Raw genomic sequence first — 12,735 nt, forward strand, 5'->3', positions numbered from 1 at the left:
ATAGCTCATACAGCTGGGCTGCTGGGCTGCTCCCTGCCACGAGGTGGCACTATTCAAAACACTTCCTGAGAGCAGCTCAGAGCCTTCATGGCAGTGATTGGCAGCCTGGTCCCAGATCTTCAACACCACCCTAAAACTTGTTAGAAAGGCAGTTTTTTGATTCTACCTCAGACTTGAATCAAACTCTGGGGGTAGGCCTAGTAACCTTTTTAAACAAGCCCCCAAGTTGATTCCGATGCATGGCAACGCTCGAGAACCACTAACCTGGGACTCGAGGCTGCTCCTGTTTACATTACTTGAAAATGGACCTGCCCTGAGTCGGGAAAGCCAGCCAATCCCTTGGGCTACTCGCGAGAAATATTTGGTGGATGAAATCAGGTCTATGGCTCAACCCATTGGGGCTTCCCCGAGGACCCAAAGTAGATAAGGCAAGATCAGCTCCCACTCCTCTCCGACATTTCCTAGCACAGCAGGACAGCGGGGAGTCATGGAAGGAGAAGGGGTGCCTTGCCCAGAGGGCAGCCAGGCAGGGGGCAAGGAAAACAGCTTCCAGGGGCTGTTGAAGAGCAAGGATGGAGGAAGGAACCAGGGGGAGGCAGGAACCCAGCCAGGAGGGAAGCCAAGGTGGGCGGAGGGCCGGGCACAGGCCTTGGCAAAGGAGGGATCAGGAATGTGAGGAGGAGGCTCCTGACAGCTTTATGAGCTGGGCACCTAGACACAGAATGAAATGCCACTCAGAGAAGGAACCCAGGGGAGCAAAAGGGGCTGGGGTGCAGCTCGGTGGTAGAGCACTTGCCTAGCATGTCCAAGTTCCTGGGTTCCATCCCCAGTAACGGGGGGGGGGGGGAGGGGGAGAGTAAACCAGGGGAGAAGGAGGTTGGAAGAGGCGGGGAAGGCACCAAGATCTTGCTTTGGCCTAGACCACAGTGTGGGAAGATGGCAGGGGTGAGGGCCGGGGGCCTGGGGGCCGCCCCTCACCACTTTGTTCTCATACAGCACCAGCCCATAGTTGTGGGGCACAAGGCTGAAGCGGTTCCGCCACTTCTTGTTGTCCTCCTGGTACTGGAAGAGGTTCCCCGAGAAGATGATGCGCTCCTCCAGTGGCACCTGTAGGCAGGAAGGGGCAGGAAGTGAGACCCTCGGCCTGCAAGGGAATGGGGTCTCCTAGGCTCTCATGCCTTGAGGGCACCCTCTGCTCCCACCCAGCCTCACCCAGGCCTCTTGAGGGACCTGCGTCTCACCCACTTGGCAGAAGAGCAAGGCTCAGGGAAGTGAAGGGGCTCTTCTGGGGGCCAGGCAGGGCAGTGGTGGCACAGGGACTCGGACCCAGGGCAGACACAGCCAACAGGGACTGGGTCTGAGAAGCAGGCTGCCTGCCCCAGCCACCCACCACTGCCACCTTGGCGCAGGGCAGTCACACCAGCTGGAGGGGATATGTCTACAAGCGAGAACCTCAAAGGCCCCAGTGTCCAAGCAAGTTTCTGCAGACTCTGGGCCTCGGTTCCCCTCAGAACTACAAAACCTTGAACAAGGTGTATCCAGAGAGCCTCCCCAGTTCTGAAGCTGACCACACAGCCCCCCTGAATGTGGGTAGGAATAGAGGGGATCTCAGTCTGGGTGTGTTCGGTGTGTGCTCTTGAGGCTGGGGATTGAACCCAGGGGTGGTCTACTACTGAGCTACATCTCCAGCCACTCTCACTTTTTTTTTTGAGAGAGGGTCTCACTAAGTTGCTGGTCTCGAACTTTCTATCCTCCTGCCTCCTGAGTCACTGCGATTACAGGCATGGGCCACAGCACCAGGCTGCACATGCTTAATGTTTGGCCAGTGACCTGTGTGGCCTGCAGACTGCCCAGACCTCCTACAAAGCCTCCCTTTCCTCATCTGTAACATGAGGACAGTGGCACCTGGCAGCCACTATCAGGAGGAGTCAGGGTCCATGTGATGGTCTCCCAGTTCCATGGACTGACTTGGGGGTGGGACCTTGGCTCTCTGAAGAGGGTCCTTGGACCAGGGGCGGGAACCCAAGCTGAAGCTATGGCCATCCAAGCACCCACTTCCTGAACAGACAAGTACCAGGAAGCTTCTAGAAAAGAGCCAAGAAGCCATGATGGAACAAGGGGGACTCAGGGTGGTCTAGTGCTGTTTCTCAGTAAATTCTGCTTGTTCCGTGACACACGCAGTTCCCTCTATAAGAAAAACCACCATCGAAGCCCCTGCAGCGGAAGTGCAGGCCCTGCCTCCTGCCCCCGCCCCGGGCCCTGCATGCTCCTTCTCCCCAGCTCCACTGGAATGACACTCCTGGAAAGGAAGGCCATTGTGCTCCAACAATAGGAGCCGCCACGCTTCCTACCCTGGCTGAAAATATTTACAGGAAAAAAATAAAAAAACTGCCCCCCTGTCGCCCCCCAGCCCCATGGGCTGGCGCGAGTCAGAGCTGCAGCACAGCCGTCTATATTTAGACCACTGGAACCAGCCCTCCCACCGTCTTTTCCAGAAAAAGCAGCCAGAGTTGTCCTACCACCCCGGAAGACCCCTGCCTGCCCATCCTGGCCAGGCCTCTTTGGTCTGTGAGCCCCCAGACCTAGGACAGGGTGGTCCCAGCTGTGCAGAGGCAGCTGGGCCAGGTAGTCAGACTGGGCACCCCACTGCCACGCCCACCCCAGAGCCCGGGCCACACACAATGGCTGCCTGGCTGCGGGTGTGGGTTTTATTTTGAAGACTTTCAAATGGCAAAGCTGTGTTTGGAGGGGAGGCCTGTGGGAAGGGGGACGGAAACAACAACCCAGAAAAGACTCTGCAAAGCATCAGAGAGCCAAGGGCTCCCCGCCCAGCCCGGTCACCCATTGGAGAAGCTGGACACATATCCCCTCAGAGCCCTGTGGGGGGACTGAATGAACTGTGTCCAGCACAGAATAACCACTGTCTTCATTTTATCTTATTGCTGCTTTAATTATTATCACTATTCTCATTTTCTTTTAAATTTAAGTTGTAGATGGATGCAATACCTTTATTTTATTTATTTATTTATTTATTTTTATGTGGTGCTGAGGATCCAACCCAGTGCCCCATGCATTCTAGGCAAGCGCTCTGCCACTGAGCCCCAGCCCCAGCCCTTCATTTTATTTTTAATCATCATCACTGATTGTTTCTAATAAAAACAATCACTATTATTATTCTGATTATTAATACTATTTTTTCTGGACTGGAGGTAGAGTGCTTGCCTGAGGCCAGGGTTTCAATCCCAGCACCACAAAAACAAAACAACAAAGAACAGTATCTCTTACTGTGATCAGGACTTTGCATTGTGATGGGTTGGTGCCTGACAAAATGCACTCCCCACTCGGGGCTGGCCTCAGTCACTGTTTCCCTGCGGTGAGCACCCCTGTGGATGTGAAAGGCAGGATAGGCCTCACCGAGGATGGTCCCCACTTTTCTTGCATTACTAGAACCTGGGCTGCCTGGGACCTTTCATTCTAGAAGGGGGAGCAGCTCTGGCCCTGCTCACCTAGGCTGGACTCCAGGTCTCCTTTCCTGCCACACAGGTGCCACCTGCCAGACACCCAAGCCAGGCCACATCTGGACACCTCTGCTCCCTGCTGTCATGGGGTCCTGAAGTTGCCATGACACAAGGAGAAGAGACAGCCTTTTCTGGGTCCAAAAGCAAGGCACATGATGCTCTGGGGGACCCCAACACAGTCCTGCCCTTTCTGCCCACTGCCCACTGGGCATGAGCAGAAAGGGCCTGTGCCAGGAGTCTGAAGCAGGCTCTGAGCCTGCCTCCCATCCTGGGGAGTCATCCTGAGCACTGAGCGCTCAGGAGCCACCTGGCTGACCTGGTGGGCACCTCACTTCCATGGCATCAGCTTAGCCAATCCAATCTCCCAGAGGGAAGCCAGTGGTTGCCCTGCAGCATCAACCAGAGGTTAAGTAGTTACTACAGAGCCATGCCACTTCCTGCTCGTCACCCTCCCTGTGCCACCAGCCTGGCCAACCAGGGGGCAAAGAGTAGAGGTCACTGAAAGGGACTGATCCCATCCCTGGGACATGCAATGCCATCAAATAGGACTTCCTGGGTTGACAGAGGGATCCCTACACCATCCCCAAAGGAGTGACAGCTGGCTTCTCTCCCAAGTGTCAGCAGCTTCCAGCCGGGAACCCAGATCCCGACCCACATCCTGAATCCCTTCCCCATTCCTGCCTCTAGCCCCTCACCAGGGCGGCCAGAGTCCATTCCCCAGAGGCTTTGGGTGCCTCCGCCAACCCACACTGACCCCCAGGATGGAGCCGGGCACCTTCTAATCTGACAGATATTTCCTGGGAAAATGTAATCCTGCTGCTGATGGGTACAGTCACAAGGCAAGTGACAATGATGGCACCAGCCAACTCTCCCGAGCACCTTCCCTGCTGCAGCCACAGCTGCCCTGGGAAGAGGTGTCTCATCCCCCGGATACAGCGGTAAACGGAGGCTCGTCGAGGGCAGCTGGCTTTGGATCTGCTATCAAGACTCGGGCCCAGCTCCCACCATGAAGGGCGTGGGCAGCGGGAGTCCCTGGGCAACCAGGGGCCCTGAGACGCCGGCAGGACAACAGGCCCCCTCCGCGCCTCTCACCTTGCGCCACAGCAGCTGTGCCTGCGGCAGCCCAGTGCCCTCGATCTCGTGGCGCATGCTGTTGAAGAGCGCCACGCCATACTGGTCCTCATAGAAACGCAGGAACTCCGTCAGGATCCTCCCGGTTTTCTCTGAAGGAGAGGAACAAACACGGCATGAGCTGCTGTGGGCACCCAGCCCCAAGCTCGTGCAGGCCTCGCTCCTTCTGCAGGGCATCCCGGCCAGCCGCGTGCTGGCTGTGCAAGGTGGCCGCCTGGGGGAAGGGAGAACCTTCTGGAACGGAATATGGGGAGCGGCCACTCGGAAAACCGCAACACACAGGCCCCTGAAAAGACGCCCGGCTTCACCAGAGACCAAATGCCAACCAAGCAAAACCACAAGGTCCCGTCAGACCAGCAGGAAAGTCCAGAAGCTGGAGAGCTGCCGGCGGCCGTGTGCGCAACGTGGAGGGTGCTGCATCCCTCGCTTACGCCTGCGGGGCAGTCCAGAGGCACCTGCACCGAGGCAAGGCAGAAGCCAGAGGTTGTGCAGCAAGCAGAGCGTCCACACAGGACCAAGAGGCGGAGATCTACATGGAGACCACGGACGGGGGACGGGGAAGGCGGCACAGGCTGCCTAGAAGAGAAGGCAAGTCACAGAATCACACGTTGAATGGTGTCTCGTTAAAAAGGAGTCCAGGGCAGGAGGATCTCAAGTGTGAGGCCAGCCTCAGCAATTTAGTGAGACCCTGTCTCAAAAAATAAAAAGGGATGGGGGTGTAGCGCAGTGATACAGCTTCCCTAGGTTCAGTCCCAAGAACTCGTGGGGGGAAGGATCATTCTGGGTGCAGGAGGTGGGAGGTTGTCATTTTAACAGCATTTGAGTTATTTTATAATCATGATTCCTTTAAAAATGGAAAATAAACCTAAAACAATCTTCCCCGTAGTGGTCTTTCTGCCTTTGCTGGCCATTTGCTTCTCTCTTCTGCTGAAGCAGTTCAGGCAGAGGGTGGGTCCTGGGACCTCCACCGTGGGCCTGGCTCTCAGCAGCCCTGCTCTCGGCCCAGCGGGGCGTCCTCCCTCCAGATGCGGGAGACTGAGGCCCAGGCAGGGCTGCGCGCGCCGAGGGGAGGGTTCCTGGCCCCGAGAAGCCGCGGCCCGAGTCCGGCCTTCCACGCAGCTTCCCTCCCAGGCCTCAATTTCCCCTCCACACCGGGAGCGCTGGACTCGGGCACGGACAGGCCCTGTTACCTCTGATGGACTTGGATTCCATGCTCCAAAGACCTGCTCCTTTCTCAAAGGAGCAGGAGCTGGCAGGACCCTGCCTGTCATGAGGCCAGTCTCCGAGGGCCAGGACACCAGGCTAGGTCAGCACTTCACTTAATCCCCAGGCTGTGAGGAAGGCCCCGTAACCTCTTTACAGAGGAGTCTGGGGACCCATCAGGGGCTGAGGCCAGGGAGGAAGGAGGGCTCAGGGTCTCTGGCTTTCTGAAGTACACCTCGCCCCACAGCTCTCCCCAGCATGGAGCAGCTCAGCCCGCCACCCCTCCCGGACCCCGCCTGCCTGCGCACCCCATTGCTGGGAGGAGGCGGGGTGGGGGGAACAAATGAGGAATTTGCTTTGATGCCTATTTTTTTAAAAACCATAAACAATCAGAACTCTATCGGAGGCCACGGAATTGTTCTGGAAGAAGACGAAGCGGGGGAGGGGCGGGAGAAAATGAATCGAGGTGGTGAAGAGACCAGCATGGACCCTCACGGTCACCATCCCCTGCAGCTGCCCCTGAGTGTCAACCCTGGGGACAAGCCGGTTCTAGACACATGATCCCAAAGGAACATGAGGACCCTGGGGAGCCAGCACCATCACTGTCCCCATTAAGAGGTGAGGAGGCTCCTGGACCCAGTGGTCTCCGCCTGGGCTCTGCTGACCCCCAGAAACCTTGGGCCTGTGGATCTCAAGGGCCCTTGGCCATGGCCCTGGGAGGCCCAGCCTGGCCCTGGGGCATCCACCCCCAGACAGGACTTCAATTCCTGGATGTCTGGAATCTGGCCTCAACCTCAGGCCAGGAGGAAGCTGGAGAGGACCGGCTCAGGTCTGCCCAGCCCACGACGGCTCCCAGCCGCGGGCTGCAGGGTCCAAGGGGGAGCAGCTCCGTTCAGAAGGCCTGGACAGTGGAGGGACACGCGGGCAAGTGCGCCAGGAGCAGGCCCGCTCATCGAGGGGCGTCCAAGGCCCGGGTCAGGCAGGGCCGCGGGGCAGAGAGGACGCCCAGGAGCCCGGAGGAAGTGAGAACCGGGAAGATGCTGTGGCCAGCGCCCACGGGGAGGGAGCCAGAGGCCGAGTGGAGGCTGAGCTTTGGGTCGCTGGGGCGGGCTGGTACTGCCAACAGGCATAAAAGCACCTGGCAGAGGGGCCGGGCAGGGCGGGAGGGCCAAGGGCGAAATCCATTCTCAATCCGCCAGGCTGGGCGCCCGGGAGATGAAGGCCAGGTCCAGAGCGGGCGGCGTGGGAGAGGCAGAGGCCCGGGCAGAGCGGGAGGCGGAGCGATGGGCCGTACCCCAAAGGAAATGCAGCAGCCATCACCCCACCCCCAGCTGCCACCACAGGCGTTTCTTGCTCCCCAAACTCAGGCTGGGTAGCGCCGGATCCAAATTCAGATAAACCCACAACCTGAAATTCCAGAGCCAAACAAGTGGGACAGTGGGGTTCCCCACGCCCAGCACTCCTGGAACTCGGGGCCCCTGGGTGGGGTGGGGGGCGCCGGCCGGGGAAGGGTGAGGGCTAGAAGTGCCAGGTGAGGGCGGTGGCAGCATCCGCCAGGGGTTCCAGGCAGAGAGGACGGAGGCCCAGCTGTGCCTGGGAACTTGGTATGCTCCGCATAAGCCTGGCAGCCCAGGGGCAGCTGGGAGGGAAGATGGCGGAGAACAGGGCCACGGGCTGGCTTCTTGGCACAGGCAGCCCTGAGCACATTCTTGAGAGATGTCCTCAGCCGGCTGGGAAGGAACTGCCACGTGCCTGGTACAAAGGGAGAGCCACAGAAACACGAGACGAAACGTAGGGGTGCTCTGGGGGCCACCGGAACCCACAAGGCCAGCAGCACTCAGGGAGAGGACCCGGGTGGGCACCGTAGCCCTGGGGCATCAGGGAGGCCGAGCCGGACCACGTCCCCTGCCTGCCCAGCTCTCCGCCGAGACCCATCCAGCCCCCTCACCTTGGGGGTCCTCGTCGGCCCGCCCTGTGAGCACTGCTCAGGACCCACTTCTCCCTGTCTTGCCACCCTGCAGCAGCCATCTCCAGGCAGCTGCCAGCAGAACATCCCACCGTCTGTCCCCATGTGGGTGTCCATGGGTGAGACAGTCCAGGAACCTGGGGCACCTTCTCTCCTCCACCCCTGCTCACCAGCTCTTCCTGTTCCCTCCCAGAGGAGACCCCACACAGCAGGGACTTGGGAAGACACCGGACAGGGCTTCGGAGACCAAGGCTCACCACCCTGAGGGGCTTGACATCCAGAGGTCACACAGCAGATGGAGGCAACTGCAGCTCCAGCCACTCGGCTGACCCTCGGGTCCTGGTCCAGCCATTGCCCATAGGGCCCCACAGCGCATCCCCACCCCAGAGGGAGCGAGGAAAGAAGCCATGGCTCCCCTGCAGAGTAGGGCCCACCTCATGGTCCTGGCCAGGACCTGGGAGGCCACCGCTAAAGGACATGACACAATGACACGGTGCTACAGAGGTGCTGGGGTGGGGCAGCCTGCTTGTGCGCCAGCCCCACCCGCCCTCCTGCCAAATGCGCTCATCCTCCCTCCGCCATGACTCAGCCCAGGTGCTGCTGCATGAGAAGCTGCGGTGGGGTTGGGGGATGGGCGCGGTGGGCAGAGCCTTCCTCTAGCCTCCTGGTGAAGGCCAGATGCCAGCCCTGCAACTCCCAGCTCTCTCAGAGCCTCAAGTTCCTCATCTGTGAAATGGGCATCCCAGAACCCATTCCTTCTGCTCTGCAGAATGCAGACGGCCGGCGACGGTCTCTGCCCGGGGCCGCCCCAAATCCTGAACGCTACCGCCAATCCTAACAGCGCTTAGCTCACAGTGACAGTGGTTAGAGACTGTCTCCAGTCTCGATGTCACAGCTAACAGGGTTGAGGGCTGGGTAGACAGCTCTGAAAAAGACACTTCCCGGGACACAGGGACAGGGCAAAGCACCCGCACCCTCACCCTCTCACAGGGCTTGGTTTGCAGCCAGGAGTAGAATCTTCCAGCGGGCTGCTGCACACCGGGTGCTCCGTGGACCTTACCGTGACTGGACCCATCTCTCCAAGGACAACCCTCTGGTGCCGTGGAGGGTAACCCTGAGGGCCCCTCTCCAGCCAGCCCTACTAACTGGCCCCAGAACTCCCAGGGCTCACGGTGCCTGCCTACCCACTGAGGACCGACCCCACTCAACACTCACAGTATCATTATCTCCATTCTACTGTTTTTTGTTTTTTTGTTTTTTTTGGTACTGGGGATTGAAACCAGGGGCACTTGACCCCTGAGCCACATCCCCAGCCCTATTTGTATTTTATTTAGAGACAGGGTCTTGCTGGGTTGCTTAGTGTCTCACTGTAGCTGAGGCTGGTTTTGAACTTGTGGTCCTCCTGACTCAGCTCCCAAGCCGCTGGGATCACAGGTGCACACCACTGTTCCCCGCTCCATTTTACATTTTACACCGCTCAGAAGGGGGCAGAAGTGGGTTTCAAACCTTGGCTCAGTGCCTTCCCAGATCCCCCCTCCCACGAAGCCTCCCCACCCCAGTGTCCCCTCATGTGGCATTGCTACAATTTCCAAGGTAGGGCTTCATCTTCTCTTCTTGCTGGGTCCTTGTCCAGTCCCAAGGAGAGGCAAAGCAGGCATTATTATCCCCATTTCATAGATGGGGAAACTGAGTCTCAGAGAAACGAGGTCACTTTCCCAAGGTCACACGGGGGCAGGCACAGAGCCGGAGCAGAAACGCAGGCCTTCAACCTCCACTTGCTCCCATCTTGCCAGAACAGCAGGGAATCTGCCCACCCACTGGGTCCTCTCGGGCCTCCAGGTCCTAACTCTAAAACAGGTGGGTGGGTCTCTGTCGCCTCAGCTGACCTAAAATCTTAACAACAATCTAATCAGCGCTGCCCTGGCCTCAGGAGCTGACCACGATGCTGGCCTCAGCACCTCCTCGGAGTGGCTGGTGACTCAGTCTGACCAGGGCTAACCGCAGCCACCTCATGCTGGACAGAAGGGCTGCGGGACGGGGGTGATGGGGCACCATCTCCACAGGGGCATGCAGGCTCTGGTTGGAGTCCCAACTGTCACCTACCAGCTGTGTGGCCTCAGCCAAAGCACTTCACCCCCTCTGAGCCAGTGTCCCCCTCTGCAAACTGGAGGTAGCAGGACCTGCCTGCCAGGGTTCTGAGAAGATGATGCCTGACTAGGAGGAGGCACAGCATGGGGGCTCCTAGAAAGTGTCTCTGATCCCAGGTCCTCCAGCCCAGGGAGAGGCCCCTGAAACCGAGGCTGAGCCACCCCCAATCTGGCTCAGCCCCACGCCCAGCAGCCAAGCGCCCGGAAGAACACTCATCTCTGGTTCTCCAATCTGACAATGTTAAGGATCATGCTACTTCCTGTGGTGATAGCGGGGACTGAGCAGGAACTGGGGAGGCCCCCGGGCGGCCTGAAGTTCCCTAGAGCCTGGGGAGCTGGGGACAGGGAGCTGGGGACAGGGTGCTAGGCCCACTGTGCAGATGGGAAAAATGAGGCTCATACAGAAGAGGCTTGCTGAGCTGAGTCTGGGGAGGAGTGCAGAGTCCCTGGGGAGCGTCCCTAGATAGCTATGTCCCCAAGGGTCTAGGACACTAGGTGAAGGAGGGCCTGCTCTGTCCTCTCGTGGCTTCCCCGGGCCAGTGCATGGCATAGCTTGTCCCACCTGGATCATCATCCCCCAAATCCAACCCGACCCTGGGGCAGGCAGGAGTGGGACCAGGAGTGTTTCCGACAAGGAGACCGAGGCCCAGAGACCGGGGAGCCCTCCGGTCTCCTACTGAGCCACAGCAGAAGCCAAATCTGAACCCAGCTCCCAGCCCCAGAGCCAAAGCCTGAGTCCCCACTCCACCCTGATGGCTGGGCATAGGGACAAGGAAGACCATCTCCAGCCCAATCACATCCAGCCTCATGTCAACCACGGGCTTCCCATCAGCCCCAGCCCTGGTTTGGCCCTAGCTCAGTGCACCAGGCCAGGCCCATCCCTGAAGTCACCCAGTCTCCCTCCAGTGGGCTCAGGGACACACCTCACCCATAAGGCCCAGCCCCAGTTTCAGGGTTTCAGAGCTGAGAGGTCTGTCGACTGAAACCAGGCAGGTGACAGTAGCCTGGAGGGTGCGGCAGGCTCAGAACCTGCCTGCCTGGTTCCTGGAGCAGGTCCAGGGTGGGGAGGTCGGGGAGGCAGCCAGGGGCACTGACCCCACCCACCCCACGCCCAGGGGGCAGCAGAGGTGGAGTGGGGGCAGGAGCTCAGTTTGTCATCACATCAGATGTCACGAAGTTGTCCAAAGGACCACCCTGAGCCAGGTGTGGTGAACACCTGTGATCCAGCAACTCAGGAGGCTGAAGCAGGAGGATCACAAATTTCAGCCAGCCTGGGCAACTTAGTGAGACCCTGTCTGAAAATTAAAAAATAAAAAGGGCCGGGGATGTGGCTCAGGGGGTAGCGCGCCCCTGGGTTCAACCTCTGTAGGACCAAAAACAAAACAGGACCACCGTTGCCATCGTCTGCCTGGGACAGCAAGGGAACCTCAAGTCTAGAGAGGTGGTGACACTCTCCCAGGGTCTCAGAGCACACTGTGACAGAGCTGGGCTGGCAGGCCAGGCCCCCACGCCGCGCCCAGGCCCTTCCACCTGACCACCGACTCTATCAGCTGACAGCAACCCCATGGTGCCCGCTGCACAATTCTTCCACTTCACGGAGGAGCACGCTAAGGCTCAGAGAGGCTAAGTGACTTCCCCAGCAACACTCAACCCAGAGCAGTCGGAATCTATCATGGAACCAAAGTTAGGGCAAATCCACCTCCCACCCACCACCAGACTGCCAGCCCAGGACACAAAACCTCCCCACAGCTCTGGCCCTGTGGGTGGCCTCTCTCAGAAAGGCTGACACAGTGCCCTACTAGGGACCTGTAATCAGGTGGGAAGCCGGGAGGAGGGGTAATGACAGGCTCCATCAGCCAGCAGGAGGCGGGGCAGGCAGGGGCCCATGAGAGCCTGAGCTAGCAGCCAGGGCCCTGCAGAGCCCAGCCAGCCAGGTGGGCAGGGGAGCCAAGGCCCCCAGCCAGTGCACTTTGTTCAGAAGGGGACAACGCCAGGAAGGGTGAGGGACTGCAGCAGGCCAGTCTGTAAGCTGCCCTGGAGGAAGGGCACCCAACACCTGTCCAGCAATGGCAGGTCCTTGGACCCCACTTCTGGGCCCCCAAGGAGCAAGACCTGCTGGGTTCCCGCCCTAGCCACCCTCTGCTCCCCAGTGTGAGGCCACCAAGGTGAGCCCTGCCTCCTCACTGACCAGGGCCCAGTCAAAAGGCTGGCACAGCTCAGCCCAGCCTGCGCCCCCCGCCGGCCACTCCTATCTCAGGCCTCATCCTGGTCCCTGGTTCTTCCCTCACACGGCAGCAGACGGGAGGAAGCCTGACCACCTGGAACCTTCCATGGCTCCCACTGCCTTTGGGATAAAAACTAATCTAGTCTGGCCCAGGGCCTGAGGGTCTGGGGCCTTGCACAGGCTGCTCCCGGGTCTGTGGAGCTCACTCCCAGCTCTACCTGCACCAGCCCCTTGCCCAGAAAGACCCCAAGATGGGCAGGTGTCCTCCACCTACTCTAGAGCCCCGGGGCCTGCTGCTGGGTGAGGCCTGTTCCTGTGTGACCCCGGCAGGCAGCACACACTGCACCTGCAACAGGGCCTCAGCAGAAGGGAACCCAGGACCTGAGCAGGGACAACCCTGAGCCAGAGCCACCCCAAAGGGAGCCAGCCCCCCTGAGCCAAAGGCTCCCGAGGTGCCCGAGACGCTTACCCCAGGAAGGAGGCTAGCCCAGCCCAGGACCTTGGGAAGGTGACTGCAGCCTCAGCTGTCCTGAAGGGACCCTCTGC

General features: G+C 59.6%; 1 protein-coding gene across 1 annotated transcript in view; it reads right to left on the minus strand.

Moving 5' to 3' along the window:
* Niban2 (niban apoptosis regulator 2) overlaps nt 1-12,735 on the minus strand; it is a 47,654-nt gene that overhangs the window by 12,803 nt on the left and 22,116 nt on the right. The window contains exons 2-3 of the mRNA XM_046451752.2: nt 4,611-4,741; nt 979-1,107 (exon numbers count right to left, since the gene is read on the minus strand). Of these exons, the coding sequence (XP_046307708.1) occupies nt 979-1,107; nt 4,611-4,741 (260 nt within the window). The remainder of the gene's footprint in view (nt 1-978; nt 1,108-4,610; nt 4,742-12,735) is intronic.

The sequence above is a fragment of the Marmota monax genome, unplaced genomic scaffold (genome assembly GCF_021218885.2).
Source record: "Marmota monax isolate L192 unplaced genomic scaffold, Marmota_monax_Labrador192_F-V1.1 WCK01_AAM20220418_F8-fsc00020, whole genome shotgun sequence".
Classification (NCBI taxonomy): Eukaryota; Metazoa; Chordata; class Mammalia; order Rodentia; family Sciuridae; genus Marmota; species Marmota monax.